The 27,191-nt window shown below is 40.7% G+C and overlaps 1 protein-coding gene across 1 annotated transcript in view; it reads right to left on the bottom strand.

Annotated features, from left to right (window-relative positions):
• nphs1 (NPHS1 adhesion molecule, nephrin) overlaps positions 1-27,191 on the bottom strand; it is a 114,588-nt gene that overhangs the window by 47,053 nt on the left and 40,344 nt on the right. The window contains exons 5-9 of the mRNA XM_063016447.1: positions 15,424-15,546; positions 14,131-14,212; positions 10,510-10,613; positions 3,420-3,541; positions 1,336-1,504 (exon numbers count right to left, since the gene is read on the bottom strand). Coding sequence (XP_062872517.1) covers positions 1,336-1,504; positions 3,420-3,541; positions 10,510-10,613; positions 14,131-14,212; positions 15,424-15,546 — 600 coding nt within the window. The remainder of the gene's footprint in view (positions 1-1,335; positions 1,505-3,419; positions 3,542-10,509; positions 10,614-14,130; positions 14,213-15,423; positions 15,547-27,191) is intronic.

The following is a 27,191-nucleotide window of genomic DNA, read 5'->3' as shown; positions in this document are numbered from 1 at the left end:
GATAATGGATAAATGGATGATAATAGATGGATGGATGGATGATAATAGATGGATGGAGGGATGGATGATAATAGATGAATGGAGGGATGGATGATAATAGATGGATGGATGATAATAGATGGAGGGATGATAATAGACGGATAGATGGATGATAATAGATGGATGATAATAGACGGAGAGATGGATGATAATAGATGGATGGATGATAATAGACGGATAGATGGATGATAATAGATGGATGGATGGATAGATGGATGATAATAGATGGATGGATGATAATAGATGGATAGATGGATAGATGGATGATAATAGATGGATGGATGATAATAGATGGATGGAGGGATGGATGATAATAGATGGATGGATGATAATAGATGGATGGATGATAATAGATGGATGGATGATAATAGATGGATAGATGGATAGATGGATGATAATAGATGGATAGATGGATAGATGGATGATAATAGATGGATGGATGATAATAGATGGATGGAGGGATGGATGATAATAGATGGATGGATGATAATAGATGGATAGATGGATAGATGGATGATAATAGATGGATGGATGATAATAGATGGATGGAGGGATGGATGATAATAGATGGATGGATGATAATAGATGGATGGAGGGATGGATGATAATAGATAGATGGATGATAATAGATGGATAGATGGATAGATGGATGATAATAGATGGATGGATGATAATAGATGGATGGAGGGATGGATGATAATAGATGGATGGATGATAATAGATGGATGGATGATAATAGATGGATGGATGATAATAGATGGATGGAGGGATGGATGATAATAGATGGATGGATGGATGGATGATAATAGATGGATGGATGGATGGATGATAATAGATGGATGGATGGATGATAATAGATGGATGGATGATAATAGATGGATGGAGGGATGGATGATAATGGATGGATGGATGATAATAGATGGATGGATGATAATAGATGGATGTATGGATGATAATAGATGGATGGATGATAATAGATGGATGGAGGGATGGATGATAATAGATGGATGGATGATAATAGATGGATGTATGGATGATAATAGATGGATGGATGATAATAGATGGATGGAGGGATGGATGATAATAGATGGATGGATGATAATAGATGGATGGAGGGATGGATGATAATGGATGGATGGATGATAATATATGGATGGATGATAATAGATGGATGTATGGATGATAATAGATGGATGGATGATAATAGATGGATGGATGATAATAGATGGATGGATGAAAATGATTGAAACCTGTTCTCAGTGAATGTGTACAATATAGTAATGTGTAGTGACTCACAGAGCACGGTGAGGGTTCGACTGATCTCCATAGATTTGGACACCTGATTGGCTCCCTCACATTGCAGGACAGCTTTATTGTCCTCTGGCTTCACCTCCATATCCAACATACTGCTGGCCTTATTGGACACTGTGTCCATCTCCCAGATAGTAGATAACACCTCCCCATTCTAACAAACAAACAAACAAACAAAAAACATTTAAACCATTTTAGCCTGAATCATGGTGTTGCTCAGAGGTTATGTTCCAGACACCTTAAAGCAAGATTTTTGAACATCTCATCCACAAACATGACACAGACTCTTCCACCCATGCTGAAGATTCACTAAAGAGTTTCCAGTTCAGTCACATTCAGCAGTTCAATCTCAAAAGACTAAAGACTAAGTTCTGATAAATCCAGAGAACTAATGTTGAGTACTGGGATAATGTCAGTGATTTCAAACTTAAGCTATATCATTGTTCTATGTTCTATAAAACCAAAAGTATAAAATTATTTTATTTATTCTTAATAGATGCTGTATCCTGGTTATGATCGCTATGGATCCAGCAATCAGTCGATAGAATTGGGTACAAGGCACGAATACACACTGGATATAGGGCATAAACACACACATTCAACAAAGTGAATTTTATATTATTTGTAATAATAGATTTTTATTTTTTTTTTATTTTTTTTTTTTTTACAGATAATGGTTTTTAAATGCTGGCCTAACGGTAAAGCAAATTAAATTAAATGAAGTTAAACGTAAATAATTATGTAAACAAAATTATTAAAATATAAATTTCACAAAATCAAAAAGGGGGAAAGAAAGAAGGAAAGAAGGAAAGAAGGATGGAAGGGAGGTACTGCAAAAGGAAGTGTGGAAGGAGGAAGGAAGGAAGGTAGGAAGGATGGAAAGAAGGAAGGAAGGATGGATGGAGGGAAGGAAGGTACTGCAGAAGGAAGTGTGGAAGGAAGGAAGAAAGAAAAGAAGGAAGGAAAGAAGGAAGGATGGATGGATAAATGTAAGGATGGAAGGAAGGAAGAAGAAAGGAATACACAAGTTAAAAAGTATAATAAAAAAGTCAGACTAATAAATAAAAATAGAGATCACAGACGAGGGAATGAAATCCAGTAAATGGCTGAAATATCTGTTAAGATTGTTTCCTCTTTTCTGAAAGCAGCTTCCAGCTATGAAAAATGAGCTAACTTTCAGCTCTCCAGACTTTAGCATTAGCACCAGCAGATGAAGTACAATGCAATCACACACTATTCATGCCCCAGGATAAAGGCATCGTTTCCTTTCAGGTCCTTGAGAGCACAATGCTGCTGCTGCTGAGTGTGAGTCTCTGGTTTGTTTGTGCTGTTCTCAGTGTCTCTGTTAGCTGAGCTGTTTGAGACGCAGGTAAAAATGTAGCATAGAATTACAAACACTGACGAGCACATTTATATTTATATTTATATCAGATATATATCAATTACACAAAGCGAGTGAACATTTTCATTTATATATAGACAGACAGACAGACAGACAGACAGACAGACAGACAGACAGATAGATAGATAGACAGACAGATAGATAGATAGATAGATAGACAGACAGACAGACAGACAGACAGACAGACAGACAGACAGACAGACAGACAGATATATATATATATATATATATATATATACAGATAGATAGATAGATAGATAGATAGATAGATAGATAGATAGACAGACACAGACAGACAGACAGACAGACAGACAGACAGACAGACAGACAGACAGATATATATACATATATATATATATATATATATATATATATACAGTATATACAGATAGATAGATAGATAGATAGATAGATAGATAGATAGATAGATAGATAGATAGATAGATAGATAGATAGATAGATAGATAGATAGATTAGACAGACACAGACAAACAGACAGACAGATAGATAGACAGACAGACAGATAGATAGACACAAATTAGACCCACCACAACCCTGACCAGGATAAAGGTGGTAGAACAAACACTGAGTGAGTGAATGAATGAATGAATGAATGAATGATTTTCTTCTCACTATAGCAGTAAAAGCCTCAGACTCTTTTTCTCACCTTGGTCCAGTGCAGAGTGGCTAAAGGATTTCCTCCATATGAGATGCAGACCAGCCTGAGCGAGGTACCAGCCTTCACCTCATCACCCCTCAAACCCTCGATCACTGGAGCCTGAGGAGGGACTGAGGGAAAACAAGTGAGCTGTGAAACTGGATTTACTCTCTTTTTACTGTCTGACATTTAAATCTGTTCATAAACACACAGGAAGCATCGAAAAAAAAGTAAAAAAATAAAGATAAACAATAAACACTGTCCACAGTCAATCAAGCTTTATATTACTTTGGGATTAGATGCTGTCATGCAAGAAATACGCTCCTGCTCCAAAATGACACCTTAAAGCTCAAAGGTTTTAAACTGACCATTTGGGGGACCTAGTGGGTAGAGCTTTGGGCTATCAATCAGAAGGTTGTGGGTTTGAATCCCAGCTCTGCCGTGCAGCTCTCTTAAGCCCTTGAAAAGTGCTCTTAACCCTCTAGGCACCAAACAATGACTGAGCCTGCGCTCTGACCCCAGCTTCCAAACTACAGTTGGGATATTTGGTTATAAACGGTGAGGGTGGAGGAGTAGTAACTGATCGCTTATAGTTCAGATTTACTTACTTACTTACGTACTTACTTACGTACTTACTTACTTACCTACATACTTACCTACTGACTTACCTATGTACTTACTTACCTACCCACTTACCTACGTACTTACTTACCTACCCACTTACTTACCTACATACTTACTTACCTACCCACTTACGTACTTGCCTACTTACTTATGTATTTACCTACTTACTTACTTGCTTACCAACTTCCTTACTTACCATTTTCTGACTTACCTACTTACTTACCTACCTACTTATTTACTTACCTACTTACTTACCCATTTTCCTTACTTACTTGCTTACAACCTACATACCGACTTACTTACCTACTTACTGACCAACCTACTTACCCACTTACTTACCTACTTACTTATCTACTAACCAAATTCCTTACTTACTTATGTACCTACCCAATTTATGACTTACTTCTTACTTACCAACTTCCTTACTTACCTACTTTCTGACCTACATACTTACCTACTTACTTACCATCCTACTTAGCTACTTATTTACTTACTTACTTGCCTATTTACTTATTTACCTACTTGTTTACCTACCTACATACATACTGACCTACTTACGTACTTGCCTACTTATTTACTTACCTACTTACTTACTTACTTACTTACCTACCTACCTCAACTGTCATTTACCAGTGAGAACAGAGTGCTCTTTGGTCCAGCACACTGGACTCAGATTTAGATTTTGGATGAAGCTAAATACCGCTGGCAGAAATGTGCTTCAGCGTTTGAGCGTGTGTGTGTGTGTGTGTGTGTGTGTGTGTATATATACTGTACAGTATATATATTTTGATCATTAGTTAACGCAGGTTTGATGCAGAATATTTGGACATAGTGCACTTCCTCCCTCACACCGGCACACAGGAAGAAAAACAGCAAACACAAGAAATACGAGCCGGGAGTGACCGGACAGAAAGAACGGCTCATTTTATTCCCTGACAGGACCGTTAAATTGGGAGGCGTTTAATGCGGCGGCAGCGCCGAGGCCGGCCCGGTGCTCTGATGAAAGCATTAAGCGTCGAGAGTGAGCGGCGTCCTGGCTTCACTCCATAAAGCAAAATAACAGATGTTTAAACCGTAATAAGGTGAGGCGGAATATGAATAAATTAGCCGGCGCCTCCTGAATAAAACATGCCTCCATAAAAATCAAATCTCAGCCCTTGTGATTGCCGATGGATGGACGAGGAGCGGGCATGACAAAGTGGCACCTCGCTCGCAATCTGGCAAACGGGCGCGGGTTTGATGAGCCGGGCGTGCTGAGTAAGGCTGCTAGGTTGGACATCTTTTCTGCAAGATTAGCACTTAGTGCATGAGTAGTGATGGAACCGGGGGCCGGCGGGGGAGGAGACGGCAGACGGAGGGAGAAAGATAGAGATAGAAAAGATAATTAACGTCTGTAGGTGGATAGAAGAGAAGAACAGCGTGGTGGCCGCGCATGCTAATGAAAGGCCGCCAGAAAAGCGACGTGGCCTGCCACAGTGTACTATTTTATTTAACTGGGAGTGTGAAGAAGCTGAGAAAACTGCCATCAGAATGAATGGAAATATTTTTAAAGAGGCTTTAAATTGATTTTCTGCTCTTCTGAATGAATCTGAATGATTGGAGCAGATTTTTATTCTCATAAAAACATTCTGGGACAAAAATCCAGCCACAGCAGCGTGGAGTCGGTAATTAAATGGACTTTACTGTCGAACTGTTGGTGTAGAACGTTCTAGACATGGTCTCCACGTTCCACGTCAGTAATTATTATTGACTACAGTGACGTTTCATGTCCATTTAACAGTCATGAATAACTTACGTACTTAATTACTTATTTACCTACCTACTTACTTACCTATCTACTTACTTACTCAACTACCTACTTACTTACCTATCTACTTACTTACTCACCTACCTACTTACTTACCTATCTACTTACTTACTCACCTACCTACTTACTTACCTATCTACTTACTTACTCACCTACCTACTTACTTACCTATCTACTTACTTACTCACCTACCTACCTACCTACTACCTACTTACTTACCTATTACCTACTTACTTACTCCCCTACGCATTTACTTACTTACCTACTTACTCACCTATCTACTTACTTACTCACCTACCTACTTACTTACCTACTATCTACTTACTTACCTACCTACTTACTTATATACGTAATTACCTATCTACTACCTACTTACTTACTCACCTACCTACTTACTTACTCACCTACGTACTTACCTACCTACTACCTACTTACTTACTTACCTACCTACTTACCTACTACTCTACTTACCTACCTACTACCTACTTACTTACCTACTACCTACTTACTTACCTACTACCTACTTATTTACTTACGTACTTACTTACCTACTACTTACTTTCTCACCTATCTACTTACTTACCTACCTACTTACTTACTTACCTAAGTACTTACCTACTTACTAACTCACCTACCTACTGTCTACTTACTTACCTACTAATTACTTACTCACCTATCTACTTACTTACCTACATACTTACCTATGTACTACCTACTTAATTACCTACGTACTTACTTATTTATCTACTTACTTACTCACCTACCTACTTACTTACCTATCTACTTACTTACTCACCTACCTACTACTTACTTACTCACCTACCTACTTACTTACCTACTACCTACTACCTACTTACTTACTTACCTACCTACTACTTACTTACTCACCTACCTACTACCTACTTACTTACCTACTACCTACTTACTTACCTACTACCTACTTACTTACTTACCTACTACTTACTTTCTCACCTATCTACTTACTTACCTACATACTTACTTACTTACCTACGTACTTACCTACTTACTTACTCACCTACCTACTGTCTACTTACTTACCTACTAATTACTTACTCACCTATCTACTTACCTACATCTACTTACCTACATACTTACTCACCTATGTACTACCTTCTTAATTACCTATGTACTTACTTACCTACTTACTTACTTACCTACCTACTACCTACTTACTTACCTACTACTTACTTACCTAGCTACTACTTACTTACTCACCTACTTACTTACCTACCTACTTACTCACCTACCTACTACCTACTTACTTACCTACTACTTACTTACTCACCTTACTTACAGTGAGCACACTGGACTCAGATTTAGATTTTGGATGAAGCTAAATACTGCTGGCAGAAATGTGCTTCAGCGTTTGATGAATCAGATACTTTCGAGCCAAACTCCCACAAAGTGCTGAGCGTGCCAGCAGATTTATCCCGGTCCAAGAGAGTGGCACACGCTGCAGAGCTGAACCTCTAATCTTCAAATACAGGACGCGGGCCAACGTTAAAACCAATGCAGCAAAAAGCTGCTGCCGTAAAGTGGCACCTAAACTATATCACAGATCAGTGGGATTCAGATTTAGGGTTCTACTACCAGCCGTGATCACGATCTCCATTTTATAAACGTCTGATTGTTTATTACTGCGGTACAACATGTTGCTTTTTGTTTTAATCTGCTAGTTAGCTTAAGTGGTTACTAACATACTCGTGGTGAACTAGCTGACCTTTCATTTCTTTATATGCAGCAGCACAGTAAATAAACTCGTACAGACGGGGGGATGAGCTCGTTTTATTGCGCATTAAGCATTACAGCAGAGGAAAGAGCTCTAAGTGACTGTGGTGTGTCTAAAAATGTAAATTTGCTGCACAATCACAATCAGAGTTTAAACCGAATAATAAACAATTGAAAAACATCCAGTGAGCAACAGTTCTGCAGGTAAAAATTCATTTTTTTTTTTTTTTTTCATTAACTGTTTTATCCATGTCAGGGTCCTGGCAGGTCCGGTTCCACCAGGGAACACTGGGAGCAATGCAGGGATACCCTGGAGAAGCTATAGAGCCCCATTCTCCCCCTCAGACACAGCCAATCATGTCTGTATAGATCTCAGCGGTGATAGGCTAGCTTGATTTATCCTACCTACCTACATACCTACATGGGTGACTGTGGTGTGTCAGAAATTGTAAATTTGCTGCACAATCACAATCAGAGTTTAAACTGGATAATAAACAACTGAAAAACATCCAGTGAGCGACAGTTCAGCAGGTAAAAATGCCTCTTTTTCATTTTCATCAACTGTTTTAACTGTGTCTGGATCTTGACCGGTCCAGTTCCACTAGGGAACACTGGAAGCAATGCAGGAATACCGTGGACAGGCCTTAGAGCCACCCTCTCCCTCTCAGACACAGCCAATCATGTCTATATAGATCTCAGCAGTGATAGGCTAGCTTGATTGATCCTACTTACCTACATACCTGGGTGACTGTGGTGTGTCAGAAATTGTACATTTGCTGCACAATTACAATCAGAGTTTAAACCGAATAATAAACTGCTAAAAAACATCCAGTGAGCAACAGTTCAGCAGGTGAAAAAGCCTCTTTTTTCATTGTCATTGTCAACTGTTTTATCCATGTCAGGGTCCTGGCAGGTCCGGTTCCACCAGTGAACACTGGGAGCAATGCATTAATACCGTGGAGAGGCTATAGAGCCCCATTCTCCCCCTCAGACACAGCCAATCATGTCTATATAGATCTCAGCCGTGATAGGCTAGCTTCATTGATCCTTCCTATCAGGGTGACTGTGGTGTGTCAGAAATTGTACATTTGCTGCACAATCACAATCAGAGTTTAAACCGAATAATAAACAACTGAAAAACATCCAGTGAGCAACAGTTCAGCAGGTAAAAATGCCTCTTTTTCATTATCATCAACTGTTTTATCCATGTCAGGGTCCTGGCAGGTCCGGTTCCACCAGGGAACACTGGGAGCAATGTAGTAATACCTTGGACAGGCTTTGGAACTCCCCTCTCATCCCACTCAGACACAGCCAATCATGCCTATATAGATCTCGGCGGTGATAGGCTAGCTTGATTGCTTTTACTTACTTACTTACCTGCCTACCTACGTGGTTGCCTGTGGTGCGTCAAAAAATTTAAATTTGCAGCACAAACAGTCTCTAGAGTTTAAACCAAATAATAAACTGAAAAACATTCAGTGAGCGACAGTTCAGCAGGTAAAAATGCCTTTTTGTTTTTCGTTTTCATTAACTGTTTTATCCATGTCAGGGTCCTGGCAGGTCCGGTTCCGGTCCGGGATACCCTGGACAGGCTTTGGAACTCCCCTTTCCTTCCCCTCAGCCACAGCCAATCATGCCTAATAAGGAAGCTTATTATGACCACTGCACCACCTGAGCATATTATATTATATTATTGTTTTAACCCCACTGGTCAGGGTCATGGTGGGTCTAGTTTGCTTGGAATCAATAGGCACATTGTAGTAACACACCTCCTAGCATAGGCAATCATGTCTGTATGATTAATATGTATGATTGTCTGCATGGTGTAAGATGTCTGACCATCCAGTAGAACTATTATGGATTAGAACCCCAGATCCCAGTGGTAGTAGGTTAGTGTAATTTACTGCTGCACCACCCGAGCATCTGTGATATATCATATTATATCATGTTATATGGTATTGATCCACTACAATCACATTTTATTTAAACACCAGCACAGCAATGAAATGAACTCGGCCAATATACTGAACTTAACGACTTCACTTAAACCTGAATCCTGCTGACCGATGTGCTCCTCCTGGACCTGATGGTTTAGGACTGGACAATCCGTCTCCTGATCACTGAAACGGTTACACTGAGTTCCCTGTGTGTGATCTAACGGCTCTAAAATGAATTTAGTGCATTACAGCACATTAAATCTCTTTATGCAGGAAATGAGGGAGCAATTAGGACCAGGAGTTACAAACGAAAGCGTTCTGCTATCAGCTCGAATATTCAGTTCAGGTCCAGATCAGCCGTTCTGTTTCACTGGAACCATAATAAAAAACTATTTCATTAACATACGAGTTTATGTACGAAAACATGTACAGTGGATGGACTGGATGGACAGATAGCTACGATAGCATAGCGAAACACTAACCGGTAACACTACTAACACCCAGGACTATATATCTGTCTATCTGTCTGTCTGTCTCTTTGTCTGTCTATCTATCTATCTATCTGTCTGTCTGTCTGTCTGTCTGTCTGTCTGTCTGTCTGTGTCTATCTATCTATCTATCTATCTATCTATCTATCTATCTATCTATCTATCTATCTATCTATCTATCTGTCTGTCTGTCTGTCTGTCTGTCTGTCTGTCTCTGTCTGTCTGTCTGTGTCTATCTATCTATCTATCTGTCTGTCTGTCTGTCTGTCTGTCTGTCTGTCTGTCTGTCTGTCTCTGTGGTTGTCTCTGTCTGTCTGTCTGTCTGTCTGTCTGTCTGTCTGTCTGTCTGTCTGTCTGTCTGTCTGTCTCACTATATATCTGTCTGTCTGTCTGTCTGTCTATCTATCTATTAGAGCATGTGTTTATGACCTGATACTTCCACTGAAATGTAATAACACGACATAAAAATTATAATATAATAAAAATATTCTTACAGTAAACTTTCATGTAGATTTTGGTCTCTAGAGATTGAGCGAGAGCCGGATTCTTCACCCGACACACCAGGGGTTTGCCGTTATCCAAACGCTGCGCCCTGATTCTGCAGGGAAACAAAATAAGCACGACCTTGGTTAACATATTTAACATAGTTTTACACGTCCTGGAAACCTAACAGGATCAAATCTGACATGATTACTGATAAATTTAATAATATAGTTTCAGTTTCTGGTCCTGGTGAAGAGGAAGAGTTTGTGTGTTAAAGGTTGTTATATTTATCAAAACTGAACCTAAAGTTAAAGGTTAAAAAAGTTTAGCACACCAGCGCTGGGATTCTGAACTCCCAGGTTTGAATCTCAACTCTGCTACCGGTCGGCGGGGAGCTCTTTAGCGGGCACGATCGGCAGTGCCTGCAGCACACAAAATTGGCCACCCCACCCACTCGGCTGGGTGGGAAATATCCGGACTGGATGTACAAGGACCCTGGTTAGTAACCTGAGGTGCCTGTACAGAAGTGGAGAAATGTGGAGATCAGCGAGTGACTCTCCAGGCGCAAGACCGACCTCAAGCACAAATCCATCACAGTAAGGGCGAATAAGAAAGGGTTGAAGGGGGTGCATGTCTGGGGAATATACCCCCCTCGGATGTGATCAGGGTCTCCAGCAGCGGAAGACAAATTGGCTACCCTAAATTGGGAGAAAGGGGAACAAAATGCATTAGTTTTAAATGCTGCTGTGCATGGAACAACCCCCCCGCTCTAAAATTACCACCTTTAAACTCGACTCAACACTTATCGCCAATTACAAGGAGAAAGAAAAAGTCTTCTGGAGAGGAGCGACCCTTGGAGCTCACAAACGCTCCTTCGGTTAAATGGGCGCAATTATCCACAAATTGTGGAGGCTGTTATAGGTGCAGGGGGGAAGTGAGGGAGGGGGCAGGAAGCTTTTATTAATCCCACGTACTTTTGGGTTATATAGTGAACGTGATCGTTTTCATTTCAGCTACAGCAGAACCAAAGAGCGTCTCATCGAACGTACGGCGCTACGCTCACACAGCATGATGCAACAGCATGAAAACGTCCGTCGTTAATCACGCGGACGAATCGATAGTATCGAGACGCGGCCACTAAACAGCGTTCATCAGGATGTAAAGCCACTGCCACTACAGCACTAATGAACCGATAATGGTCGTCAGTAATCGATACTAATCACTGATTTTTAAGTGTATTGTGTCCCGCTGATTTCCATTGATAAAAACGACCACATTTAAAACCAGTCGCAGTTTTTTATTGAGACTTTATTGAACTGGTGGATTTTTCACCTGCTGTTAATGAGATATTAGGCAGTCCTGTTAAAGAGGTAAATAACGTTGGACTCATTGGAGACATTTTGGAGGGGTTAGTTAGTCCACTTCTTTATTAACAGGTCATTACACGGTTACTGTACAATTTACAGCAGCCGATTTAGCCATTGGTGTCTGTCTGTCTGTCTGTCTACCTACCTACCTACCTATCTGTCTGTATGTCTGTCTGTCTGTCTGTCTGTCTACCTATCTGTCTGTCTGTCTACCTACCTACCTATCTGTCTGTCTACCTATCTGTCTGTCTGTCTATCTACCTACCTATCTATCTGTCCGTCCGTCTACTATCTGTCTGTCTGTATTTCTGTCTATCTTTCTGTCTGCCCATCTATCTATCTGTCTGTCTGTCTATCTGTCTGTCTGTCTGTCTGTCTTTCTGTCTGTCTGTCTGTCTGTCTGTCTGTCTGTCTATCTATCTTTCTGTCTATCTGTATGTCTGTCTGTATGTCTGTCTGTCTTTCTGTCTAGCCATTGGTATACACTACATAGTCAAAAGTATTCGGACACCTGACCACGAGCTTGTCGGACATTGGAATTGTAAAGGTTGAATTGGTTGGACTGGTAGAAGCCCCACCACTGCCAGGTTACTACTGTTGGGCCCTTGAGCAAGGCCCTTAACCCTCAATTGTTTAGACTGTATACTGTCACAGTACTGTAAGTCACTTTGGATAAAGGCGCCCGCTAAATGCTGAAAATGTAAACGTTGGAATTTGATGACTGGGATTTTGGAGGGGTTAGTTAGTTGAGTGTTACTCATTCACACTCCATTATATTTAGGGACAATTTACATTAACCATTTCACCCAGTGGCATACACCATAGGACCAAAAGTATTTGGACACCTTACAGCAAGAAGGGCTTGGGTTCGTTTTCCCAGCCCAGGGTTTAAAACCACAGTGGGACCAGATTGCCACTGTTTTCATTAATGAATTACATTTCATTTTGTGTTTTGTTTTGATGCGTTGTTTGTGTTTCCTGGATCGCAGCAAAAATCATGGACAACTTCCATCATCTTCGCTCTGGGCCTCCTACTCTCTGCTTCGGGCGGCACAGTGGGTAAGTGGGTAGCACTGTCGCCTCAAAGCAAGAAGGTCCTGGGTTCGATCCCCAGGTGGGGCGGTCCGGGTCTTTTCTGTGTGGAGTTTGTGTGGGTTTCCTCCGGGAGCTCCTGTTTCCTCCCACGGTCCAAAGACGTGCAAGTGAGGTGAATTGGAGATACAAAATTGTCCATGACGGTGTTTGATGTCAAACTTGTGAACTGATGAATCTTGTGTAAGCGGTAACTACCATTTCTGTCATGAATGTAACCAAAGTGTGTAAAACATGACGTTAAAATCCTAATAAACTAAACCAAACTCTCTGCTTTTCTTTTCTTTTGCATGTTCTCCCCGTGTCCGTGTGGGTTTCCTCTGGGTGCTCAGGTTTCCACCCACAGTACAAAGATGTGCAAATAGAGGTACGAAGCTCCGTGATGGACTGGTGACCGATCCAGGGTGTTTCCTGGTTTTTGCTCACTGAATCAGACGCACTGTGACCCTGACCAGAATAAAGTGTTAGTAAAACAGACAGTGAATGAATGAATGGATTAAAATGCTGTGATTATGGATGATAGCTGGACGTGAACATTTGTAAGTGAGATCTTCCCGTCAGATCGGTAAGTAAAGCGTGTTCAGGAAAAAAAAAACACTTTAGTTAAAGCAGCATCAGCACTTGAATTCATACAAATGCTTTTAATTTATTAAGCTAGAACCTCTTAATGGTGTCTTTATTTCTTTATTTATTTTAGTTTCTCTAAGAACAGGACACATTCGTATTTATTCATTAATTAAAAAGCTTTTATCCACTGAGTGATTTATCAGTGAGAAAGAACCCAGTCCAACCAATCCAATCATAACGCTGCGATGGTTCTGATTTTTCATTTCTGCTGTCGATGAGCCAGAACTGGTTACAGAGCTGCTGTCTAACATCGATTCCTGTTTAAACTCTATCTTGTAGCTCAGCGGATAAGTTACTGGACTAGTTATCAGAAGGTTGTCGGTTTGAACCCCACCACTGCCACGTTGCTTCTTGTGACAAGTTTTGAAGAACTTGACCAAATTAAAATCCACATTTAAAAGTACTCAGTCTGAACGATTCTTCCCACAGTGCTGATCAAACATCTCATCTAACTGCAGAAAAAAAAAAAACTGTGATTCCTTTTTTAAGCAGAGCTGCTGTTTAAGTCGTGACGGTGTTGAGGTGTAATGATGCAGAAACACGTACGTAACTTTAGTGTGAGTGCTGAGGAGTTTATCCTCCGAGCCGTCCATCGTAAACGACCACAGATCTGTCATCTCCTCACCGTCTGAGAAGCAGAGAGAAACAAGACCAGGACTTAATTATCAGACACACACACACACACACACACGCACACACACACACACACACACACATCTATCAACTCCTCACCGTCTGAGAAACAGAGAGAAACAAGACCAGGACTTAATTATCACACACACACACACACACACACACACACACACACATACATGCACACACACACACTCACACTCACACAAACACACCACACTTACAAACAAATACACACACACACACATCAACTATCAACTCCTCACCATCTGAGAAGCAGAGAGAAACAAGAGAAGGCTTAATTACCACACACTCACACATAACACACACACACACACACACACACACATAAACACACGAGCAAACAAACAAACTCTCACAAACACACACACACACACTCAAACATACACACAGGAACACTCACACAAACAACCACACACACACACTCACACACTCACACACACACTCAAACATACACACAGGAACACTCCCACAAACAACCACAGACACACAGGAACACACATACTCACACACACACACACACACACACACAAATACAATCACACACACAAGAACTCACATACAAACACACAAACACAAACAAACACACACACACACACACACTCAAAATCAAGGCATAACAAAATATGGACATTTGTATTGCCAAGGCTTAGTAACACACACTCACACACAAAAAAAAAATGCACACAAAGAAAAACACACAAACACACACACAAACACACACACACACACTCTCTCTCTCTTTCTCTCTCTGTCTCTCTCTCTCTCTCTCACACACACACACACACACACACACACACACACAAACACACACAAATCTGTCAGCTCTGCATCGTCTGAGAACCAGAAAGAAACAAGAGCGGGCTAAATTACCTAGCACTTGCACATAACACACACACACACACACACACACACAAATACACTTTTTTAACTAGAAGAAAGTTAGTCACTATTCCAACTTGATGGAACATTTCATTTATTATTTCACTTATTTTATTAACTACTTCATCCTTGTCAAAGTCAGTGTGAGTCCAGTGGGTCAAGTGAGGACCTAACAGCCTGGATGAGATTGATAAGATTCGATTTCCCATTTTTATCATGCACTATAGGTGAAGACTTGGTAGTGTTATGTTGTTATGAGCTGCCATTTGGAGTCATTACTACATATATCACATGCCACCTTACCTTTAAAGAAGGAAATATCAGCGGCCGGCTTGGCATCGGGGGCCACACAGGTGACGGAGTACTCCTTCCCCTCCTCCCATGGTTCCTCAGAGTCCATCATGATGTAGGGATCTGAAGGAGGAACTGCACCACACAACTGCACAGTCAATACTTTCCCTTGACAGGGGTTGCTTTTCAGGAAATGTATGGAAGTGAATGGGGCCAAAAAATGGGTATAAAAACGGGCGTGGTGAGTGAACAGGTGCATGAATCTAAAAATTTTATACAAGTAGTCGTGTCATCAACAAGAAGGACGATTTAGAGCTTGAACAACGTTAATATCTCGAAATGTTAAAAAATGAATGGAAGTGAATGGGGCAAAACATGGGTATAAAAACGGGCGTGGCGGGTGAATGGGTGTGCGTATCTAAATGCTGTATACAAGTTGCGGTGTCATCAAAGGGCCAGACGATTTAGAGTTGGAACGGAGTTGATATCTCAATTGCCTTCTGCAATCTTAACAGGCGCATTAACACAAAATGAACTTGTACATGAACGCCCTCTTGTGGAGGCTTTACGTTACATCTTGTAAACCACAGTAGGACTACAATTACTGACTGTAGTCTATCTGTTTCTCTACATACTTTTTTAAAACTTGCTTTTACTCTGTTCTTCAATGGTCAGGACCTCCACAGGACCACCACAGAGCAGGTGTTATTTAGGTGGTGGATCATTCAGAGCACTGCAGTGACACTGACATGGTGGTGGTGTGTTAGTGTGTGTTGTGCTGGTATGAGTAGATCAGACACAGCAACGCTGCTGGAGTTTTTTAATTACCGTGTCCACTCACTGTCCACTCTATTAGACGCTCCTACCTAGTTGGTCCACCTTGTAGATGTAAAGTCAGAGATGATCGCTCATCTATTGCTGCTGTTTGAGTCGATCATCTTCTATCTAGACCTTCATCAGTGGTCACAGGACACTGCCCACGGGGCGCTGTTGGCTAGGTGTTTTTGGTTGGTGGACTATTCTCAGTCCAGCAGGGACAGTGAGGTGTTTAAAAACTCCAGCAGCACTGCTGTATCTGATCCACTCATACCAGCACAACACACACCAATGTCAGTGTCACTGCAGTGCTGAGAATGATTCACCACCCAAATGATACCTGCTCTGTGGTGGTCCAGTAGGCATGCATGAAACAGCATGAAAGGGGCTAACAAAGCATGCAGAGAAACAGATGGACTACAGTCAGTAATTGTAGAACTACAAAGTGCTTCTATATGGTAAGTGGAGCTGATAAAATGGACAGTGAGTGTAGAAACAAGGAGGTGGTTTTAATGTTATGGCATTGCATGTATCTGATGTATGATTAAATGACTGAATGTCATCACATGCACATTACAATAGAAATGATGCTCTACGTTACCTCAAATCTGTACCTGGTCCTGGTTCAGGGTATTTTAATAACAGTATATCCCGATAAACTAAGCTAATGTGAATATGTATATCACAGTCTGTGCTACATTTGTGTTTAGGTGATTATATAGTGTTATTAAATATACGCTCACTGATCCATTTTTACGCTTCCCGGTGTAAAAACACATCCAGACTAAATAATTGTCTGATCATCCAGCTTCCATCTGGCAGCAGCAGCTTTTCAACTTCTGTTTCAAATGCACAGCAAATACGCACCGTTCATCACGCAGAGAGAAAACAAAACAGAGTAATGAGGGATGACGTTTAAATATTTTACCAGGGACGCGTAATAGAGCCAAATAACTCAGTGAAATCACGAGAGGGACAAAAGAAAAACACAACATTATAAAAGATTCAGACTTTGACTCAGTTTGCTGCTGACCTTTTTAAAGCTCCTCCAATGAGACGAACTGTTTGATACGAGGCAGTAAAAGCGACTCAGGCCGTACAAAAAATGCTTAACGTGACTTATTGTACTAAAACAGCGAGTGAGGAATTTGATTAGTGGAGGAACTTATGAGCAGTAATAATGAAGAGAAGTTTAGTGCTCCTGTCTCCTTCTTTTACTACATTAAACCACGTTAAGCTTTATTTTGAACCAGAAGCGTTTTAGACTCTGGGAGAAGCTGATTCTGATCCTCACAATTCCTCAGAAGCTCGAGCTGTAACACAAGTTTAAAAGTGAAACAGGGAGGAAAATCCAGATAAACACAGATACATGTGGAGCTGTAACACTGGATCTGATGGTTATCCCACACAAATGCAGATTCGTCTCATATTCACACTTTGATGACGTTTTACCGCACCGCTCAAGCCGAGTGCTGAACAAAGCAGTGATGCTGCTTCTCATGTGAATGCACCCTAATAGTAACGTCATTCAACAACCAACACATACTGTATGTTTTGCTACATTAGCGTTCAAAAACACCCGAAAGGCTAAAATCTATTTGCTTTTGTCTTAAACTTTCTCAGGAGTCGCTCCAGTCTAACAGAAACAAGAGCGCTTCACTGCAGTTTAGGCAGGACAACGTCAAAAAAAAAAAAATCAACAAAATCACGAGAGGGACAAAATAAAAACACAACATTGAAAAAGATTCCGACAGGGCGACTAACGGGTTTAAAAAGGGCAAATCGAGGGAGTCTAATGTGTAGAAATGTGAATGCTGCTATAGATTAGTCACCCTAAGCGGCACACACTTTTGCCACCTGATTGAACTTTGACTCAGTTTGCCGCTGACCTTTTCAAAGCTCCTCCAATGAGACTAACTGTTTGATACGAGGCAGTAAAAGCGACTCAGGCCGTACAAACAACGCTTAACATGACTTACTGTAGTAAAACAGCGAGTGATGAATGTGATTAGTGGAGGAACTTATGAGCAGTAATAATGAAGAGAAGTTTAGTGCTCCTGTCTCCTTCTTTTACTACATTAAACCACGTTAAGCTTTATTTTAATGATAAGAGTTTTAGACTCTTTTTTTTTAAAAAGCTAATTTTCACAATTCCTTAGAAGCTCGAGCTGTAACACAAGTTTAAAAGTGAAACCGTGAGGAAGATCTAGATAAACATAGACACACGTGGAGCTGTAACACTGGATCTGATGGTTATTCTACACTAACGCAGATTCGTCTCATATTCACACTTTGATGACGTTTTACCGCACCGCTTAAGCCGAGCGCTGAACAGAGCAGCGATGCCGCTTCTCAGGTGAATGCACCCTAATAGCAACATCATTTAACAACCAACACTACTACATTAGCGTTCAAAAACACCAGACGAGCTAAAATCTATTTGCTTTTGTCTTAAACTTTCTCAGGAGTCGCTCCAGGCTAAGAGAATCACGAGAGCTTCACTGCAGTTTAGGCAGGAGAACGTAAACTTCTGCTTTTCGATCCAGATTTGTGGCCGTCTGCGGGGTTCAGTTTGGGCTGAATTGTTTACAGAGGTTTGTTTCTCATCATGGACTTCATACATCATGCAGTTAGCGGCTGAACATCCCGTGTGAATCACGGATCCTCCTGTTACTGCTTAGAATCAGTTCAATTCAATCATTTATTTATATTTGTTTACCAGAGTAAGGTACCATAAATACTGTGCAGACTTTTTAGGCACAAACGCTGCTCGCACACAGTTACAGCCGAGAGCGATTTAGTTTCCAATCTTTCATCAGCGGAGGCTTCCTCATCCTGGATATTGCTGCTTTTATAGTTTTGGATGGAGCACCATTCTTCTCCCAGCACTGACATTAAAGTCTTTAAAATCCCGACAACATTCGTACAGATTACAGAACACAGAACCCCATCGTTACCACGTTAGTGTCACCGCAGAGCTGAGGATGATCCAACACCCAAATAACACCTCGTCACTGGGGGTCCTCGGGGGGTCCAGTCGCTTTGATGGATGGGGCAGAATAGGGTGAGAAAATAGTTCATTCATTCACTGTCTGTCTTATCAGTGCTTCATCCTGGTCAGGGTCGCTGTGTGTCTGATTCATTGGGCGAAAGGCAGGAAACACCCCGGACACACACACACACACACACACACACACACACACACTCACACTTAGGGCAATTTGTAGTATCTCCAATTAACCGGACTGCACGTCTTTGTACTGTGGGAGGAAACCAGAGCACCCGTAGGAAACCAACACAGACTCGGGGAGAACATGCAAACTCACAGAAAGGACCTTGACCACTCCACTTTGGAATAGAACCCAGGTCCTTCTTGCTGTGAGCCGACAGTTACCCACATCACCACCATGCTGCCCGTTCTATTCAGTAGATATAGTTCCTTATAAGTGCTCACTGAGTGTATATACAGGTATACGTGTAGTTCTGTGAAAAAGTATTCAACCCCCCTCTCATATTTTTGTGTACTTGTCCCATGTAATTGTGTTAGATCTTTTATTTTTAAATGTATATTAAAAATATTAATTATATTGAACCATTATCGCTTGTATGTAATGTAGGGGCAGTTGTAGCTTAGTGGTTAAGGTACTGGCCAAGTAATTAGAAGGTTGCTGGTTCAAGCCCCGCCACCACCAAATTACACAGTTGTAAAATTCAGGGCAGTTGTAGCCTAGTGGTTAAAGTACTGGACTAGTAATCAAAAGGTTGCTGGTCCAAACCCCATCTCTGCCAGGATGCCACTGTTGGGCCCTTGAGCAAGACTCTTAACCCACAATTGCTTAGACTGTATACTGTCACAGTACTGTAAGCGTCTCCTAAATGCTGAAAACGTGACAGGTACCCACGCAATAAATAGGCTACTTTAATACATATTTTTTAATGAATAAACTCTGTACAAACAATTGTAATTTATGTATTTTTAATTAATTAATTAATTTATTTATTATTGATTTTTTGGAGGTAGGTAGTGTACAGTTTCACTACCTTGTTACAGTACTGAATCCTCCCAGAAGTGGCTGAACGACCAAAATTTCTTCACATCAACAACAACAGCTCACAAGTAAGCTCAAGGTTTAAGAACCGTGTGTGTGTGTGTGTGTGTGTGTGTGTGAGTGTGTTTGAGGGTGGTATCACTGTGGGAGAAGCCTATAGAAAAGCCTGGTTGAACACTTGGGGGCGCTGTTGTCGCAGTACGAGGACCCAGACGCTTGGAGAGCTTCAGTACTTAGACGGATGAGATGTTGCTCTGAGCTTTAACTGATTCAGAGAAAGTGATCTGTGTGTGTGTGTGTGTGTGTGTGTGTGTGTGCGTGTGTGTGTGTGTGTGTGTGTGTGTGTGTGTGTGGAGGTTCACCACCTATGCCACGCTGTTGTATTCTCTCTCTCCTCCCTCACATTTCATCACTCTGGATTTTGCACTTTTGTCTTTTTGTTTATTTCCTGCTTCAGTTTCTCGTTCATCACCTCACACGACCGTCCGTTTCTCTTTACTTACTTTTATTACTCAGGTTTTTTTTCCTTCCTGACTCCAAGATTTTTTTGTTTTTTATCTCTGCTCGCGATTTCCTATAGTTCTTCATTTTTCCATTTATCGTACTGGTTTTTATTTTCTCTGCAGCCCTTTGTCCTTTATCATGTCATGATTTAACATGCTCTATTTCTCTTGTTTTTCCTTTTTACTATTATTTATTTATTTCTGTAAATTGCTCTTTTCCCTCAAGCGCTAGCAGCCTCTGTTTTCAGGCTACATTTAGTCTAAGAGTACTTAGAAGATTGCTTTTAATTACAGTACTTTTAACTCTTCTGCTACGTTCCTCCATCGCATTACTCTAGTTATTTAGCACTGTGATGGTTTTACACTTTAATTCCGGAAACAGTAGAAAGCTACTGAGGAGTCAAGTGTAACATTAATACAAATATTTCTACATGATGTTATACACTGATCAGGCATAACATTATGACCACCTTCCTAATATTGTGTTGGTCACCCTTTTGCTGCCAAAACAGCCCTGTAACTGTGATGCTCTGTGTATTCTGACACTTTTCTATCAGAACCAGCATTAACTTCTTCAGCAGTTTGAGCTACAGTAGCTTGTCTGTTGGATCGGACCACACTTGCATCAATGAGCCTTGGCCGCCCATGACCCTGTCGCCGGTTTACCACTGTTCCTTCCTTGGACCACTTTTGATAGATACTGACCACTGCAGACCGGGAACATCCCACAAGAGCTGCAGTCATCTAGCCATCACAATCTGACCGTCAAATCATTACGCTTGATCGTTTTTCCTGCTTCTAACATCAACTTTGAGGATAAAATGTTCACTTGCTGCCTAATATATCCCACCCACTACCGTCCCAACAACGCAGTTCCTGCTGGATATGTTCTCCAATAATTTCCCTTGGGATAAATCTATCTATCTATCTATCTATCTATCTATCTATCTATCTATCTATCTATCTATCTATCTATCTATCTATCTATCTATCTATCTATCTATCTATCCATCCATCCATCCATCCATCCATCCATCCATCCATCCATCCATCCATCCATCCATCCATCCATCCATCCATCCATCCATCCATCCATTTCTCTTAGACCCCCTGTATTTAAAATGGTTTTCCAGGACCCCCTTGACACGGTGTTGATATTATCCTTAGATTTTTTAGCAGGGAAGACACATGATATTGTGTTCTTGTTAATGGGAAATTCGATAAATGATTTTGATTGATATAGTGGGTTTACTTTGGGTGAACTAGTGGTAGGAGCTTCTTCACCTGGGTGTGAACAACTGAATCGGAATCATTCGTCGTCGCTGTCCGTTGACTATTGTGCTGTTGAGGTGGACGAATCAAATATGTGTCCAGTCTCTATAGGACAGCACAAGAGATGTCCCGTATGCCAGTGGCTTATTGATTTTCCTGTCCCTCAATAAAATGCAACAGGACCCCTCTCTAGGCTCCCTGAGGGCCCCAGTTTGAGAACCGCTGTCCAACTAGAATTTACTCGACCATTCTTCATGCTTTTCAATTGTTATAACCTTTGTTAAGATTTGTTATATGTCTGGTTTATTTAATCTAATTCTAATTTATTTAAATGATCCACCGGAGGCCACCGGAGGAGGATGGAGGTCCCCGTAGAGTTTGGTTCCTATCAAGGTTTTACCTGCCGCTGTTGCCCTCGGCTGCTCAACAGGTTTTTTTGGTCCTGGATTGTAAACCTGCTTTGAAAAACAACCTCCCTCGTCTACTGTAAAAAGTTCTACATAAATAAATGAAAATGTATAATAACAGTATTATTTTGCCGTACCGCAGAGTCTACCATGTCTCCTTCTGTCAGAGCTGGAATAATGTGTTCCCTTTGTGCAATCTCAAGTTTTTTTTAATGATCTGAATCATTTAGTGAAACAAATGTGCAATAGTTACAGGTAAAGAAAAGGAACAATTATGTTTTCACACCACTGTACATGTCAGGTCAGTCCAATTACACAGACATCAGAAGTCTCAGAAATGAATCAGAATAAAAGCCTGGCTGCAGCCCACACATCACATCACATCACAGCAGCGTCGTTAACATAAATCTCTTTATTCTGCAACCATACAGGTCTGGAACTGTTCTGTGTTATAGACTTAAATACACCACAAGAAGAGACCGGGTTCTATGGTTCAGGATCAAAATGTAAAAATGTGTACAAATAATATGTACATTTTAACTAAAAACAAATATTTGAGAGCAAATCAAGACCGAGCTTCAACCCTAATGAAACAAGACCACACCAAAAACAATACCAACAAAGATCAAGACACACACCATAATAAGACCAGCGTCCATCTCACCCAAGACCCAAACCACCAAGACTGAGACTCTAAACAGTCCAAGATAAATATAAACCAAGAGCAAGACCCGTACTGTCTGAGACTAACACAAGACCAAGACTAAAGAATAAGAGACCAACAAGCCAAAATGCACTTATTTCTTCTGTACAATAGAAATACAGTTGAGACAAATTAAGTTAAACTACATGTATTCCTATTTAAGATTTAAGCACAGTTAGTCCTAATTATTAAATAACCAAATAAATAAATAAATAAAGTAGTACTAGTAGTAGTAGTAGTAGTAATGGTACTAGTGGTTATAGTAGTAAAAGTAATATAGCAGTAGTAGTACTAGTAGTAGTAGTGGTAGTAATAGTAGTATTAGTAGTAATAACAGTAGTAGTAGTAGTACTAAGTGTAGTAGTAATTGTAGTAGTAATAGTAGTAGCAGCAGTAGTAGTAGTAGTAATAGTGGTAGTTCTAGTAGTAGTAGTAGTAACAGTAGTAGTTGTAGTTTTAGTAGTAGTAGTGGTTGTAGTAACAGTAGTAGTAATAGTAGTAGTAACAGAAGTAGTAGTAGTGGTAGTTCTAGTAGTAGTAGTAACAGTAGTAGTTGTAGTAATAGTAGTGGTTGTAGTAACAGTAGTAGTAGTAGTAATAGTAGTGGAAGTTCTAGAAGTAGTAGTAGTAGTAACGGTAGTAGTAGTAGTAACAGTAGTAGTAACAGTAGTAGTTGTAGTAATAGTAGTAGTAATAGTAGTGGTTGTAGTAATAGTAGTAGTAATAGTGTTAAAAGTAGTAGAAGTTATTATAGTAGTAGTATTGGTGTAGTTAGTAGTGGTAGTAATAGTAACAGTAATAGTAGTAAAATAATATAACTAGCATTATAATTTGAGTTAAAATTGAATCTTTGAGAATGTATTTCAGATTTTCTCAGTATTTTGCGCTACAGAAAATCTAATGAGCTGACCTGTAAACGTGACCGTATTAATTCCTCTGTAATGAAGGTCAGAGTTTCTTCAGTTCTGTTGTTTTGATTGCAGCACTTTCTCACACGACGTTATTATTCACCTGTTATAAATATAAACCAAATACTAACAGATTCTAAAACTCATTAACTTTTAACTGTAAGTGTTAAACTAATCAGATGATTTGTGATCAGTGTGTATAAAGAAAAACTCTAATACATTAAAACAGTGAAATCAGAAAATAAATACTAATGGTCTGAGACTTTTGCCCCCACTGGAGTTTTGTCAGCTGGCTAATGAGCAAAGTCTACTATTAAATATCAACTGAATGGCAACTAAATGGCACCCAAAATGCCAAGCACACACCCTTAGCTAAAATTTACCCAGGTTTCCATTCTAGCAAAGATCTGTCATCAGTCCAGTTGCTGATCATGATGGCTGTAGCCGGATAAACCTGCCAGATCATCAGAACAACATCTGAACAACCAGGTAAACCAAGGGCTTTGTTCAGCGCTCGGCTTAACATCATAAAACGTCATCAAAGTGAATATGAGACGAATCTGCATTTGTGTGGAATAAGCGTCAGATCCAGTGTTACAGCTTCACATGTATCTGTGTTTATCTGGATTTTCCTCCCTGTTTCACTTTTAAACTTGTGTTACAGCTCGAGCTTCTGAGAATCAGCATCAGCTTTTCCCAGAGTCTAAAACGCTTCTGGTTCAAAATAAAGCTTAATGACACAGGAGCACTAAACTTCTCTTCATTATTACTGCTCATAAGTTCCTCCACTAATTAAATTCCTTACTCGCTGTTTAAGTACAATAAGTCACGTTAAGTTTTGTTCACCACCACACACATAACACTATTCCAACATCAAGCATCTCCAAGATTAAGAATCATAAGGAAACAATAAAGAAGTAAAGCTAAAGTGCAGCTTTTATTGTATTTTAGTGTTTTTTGAATTGTTTTTCTGTCACAAAATGCTTTACCATCAAGAAAAACCAAGACCCAATTCAAACAAGACCTAAACCTAACAAGACCAAGACGGGACCAAGACACATACCACACGATTAGGACTCCTGGTCCTAATCAGACTGATCAGAGCTCCAACCCAAATGAAACTAAGATCACACCAAAAACTAAACAAACAAAGATCAAGATCAAACCCATAATAACACCAGCATCCATCTTACCCAGGACCCAAATTGAACAAGACCAGGACCCATAACCCCAAGAGTGAGACTCAAATCCAAGATGTATAAAAAACAAGAGTAAGACCCACACTGACTGTCCTTTACTACAGAACAGCTACAAACCTAGAATATACCCTGATCAGCCATAACATTAAAACCACCTCCTTGTTTCTACACTCACTGTCCATTTTATCAGCTCCACTTACCATATAGAAGCACTTTGTAGTTCTACAATTACTGACTGTAGTCCATCTGTTTCTCTGCATGCTTTGTTACCCCCATTCACCCTGTTCTTCAATGGTCAGGACCCCCACAGGACCACCACAGAGCAGGTATTATTTAGGTGGTGGATCATTCTCAGCACTGCAGTGACACTGACATGGTGGTGGTGTGTTAGTGTGTGTTGTGCTGGTATGAGTGGATCAGACACAGCAGCGCTGCCGGAGTTTTTAAACACCTCACTGTCACTGCTGGACTGAGAATAGTCCACCAACCAAAAATATCCAGCCAACAGCGTCCCGTGGGCAGCATCCTGTGACCACTGATGAAGGTCTAGAAGATGACCGACTCAAACAGCAGCAATAGATGAGCGATCGTCTCTGACTTTACATCTACAAGGTGGACCGACTAGGGAGGAGTGTCTAATAGAGTGGACAGTGAGTGTACATGGTATTTTAAAACTCCAGCAGCGCTGCTGTGTCTGATCCACTCATACCAGCACAACACACACTAACACACCACCACCACGTCAGTGTCACTGCAGTACTGAGAATGATCCACCACCTAAATAATACCTGCTCTGTGGTGGTCCTGTGTGGGTCCAAAGCATGCAGAGAAACAGATGGACTGCAGTCAGTAATTGTAGAACTACAAAGTGCTTCTATATGGTAAGTGCAGCTGATAAAATGGACAGTGATTACAGAAACAGGGAGGCTGATCAGTGTATATGGCTAGCACAGGCTTTCTCTGGTCCACTCAGCTAGTGTATAATTAAAAGCCATCTTCACCATCTCTTGGACTCCTGGCTGTGTATAACTAGCTCTGAGAAAGTCAGGAACTGAAATCCTCTGAGGATTCTGGTAGGTTTTCTAGTGTGACTGCAGTTCTTGACATGTCATATTTCCTGTTTACCTTCCCATTCCGCATCATCCCGTCTTCCTCTTCCGCCGCATTTTTTTTTGTTCACGTCCCTCTGCACATATTCTCAGGTTCATCACTTGTTGTGACAGAGGAGTTGTCAGGCGGTCACACAAATCTCCCTAAATAAGAGTGATGCTCCTCATGCTGGAAGGAAGGGGGGTGGGGTGTATTCGCTCTCACTCACTCGTATCTTTCTCTTCCCAGAAACTACTGCGCTGTCTCTCTCTCGCACACACACACACACACACACACACACACACACACACACACAGTGGTGCTCTACATGTACCGTTCCTTCACTTATTTATTCTCATTCGCCTACTCAGCACACCGTCTCTCACTGTGTGCTCGTCTCACTCCTCACTCCCATCTCTCTTTCACTCCACATCACTTCCTCTCTCTCTCTCTCTCTCTCTCTCTCTCTCTCTCTCTCTCTCTCTCTCTCACTTTTCTCAACCTTGCTCTACCTTCGCATCCTCTTTCTCACTTGCTGTCTCTCATCTCTTTGTCCTTTTTGCTGCTTTGTTACGATTTGTTTGTTGTTCTGAAAGGAGGTAGAATGTGTGAGTAGCTGGTGTTGTTGCTGTTGTTGCTGGTAGTGTGTGTGTGTGTGTGTGTGTGTGTGTGTGTGAGACTTAGTCGTTTGTGGAAAAAATAGTGTTCATATCACTGTCTTCACTAGGCTTAACACTCTGTGTGTGTGTGTGTGTGTGTGTGTGTGTGTGTGTGTGTAGAGTAGATTCATAGACTCACAGACAGAATAAGTTTTGAGATAGAGCTGCAGAATTA

This window comes from Trichomycterus rosablanca, chromosome 20 (genome assembly GCF_030014385.1).
Source record: "Trichomycterus rosablanca isolate fTriRos1 chromosome 20, fTriRos1.hap1, whole genome shotgun sequence".
NCBI lineage: Eukaryota > Metazoa > Chordata > Actinopteri > Siluriformes > Trichomycteridae > Trichomycterus > Trichomycterus rosablanca.
The sequence above is the reverse complement of the archived record's forward strand: the minus strand, read 5'-3'. Positions and strand labels throughout refer to the sequence as shown.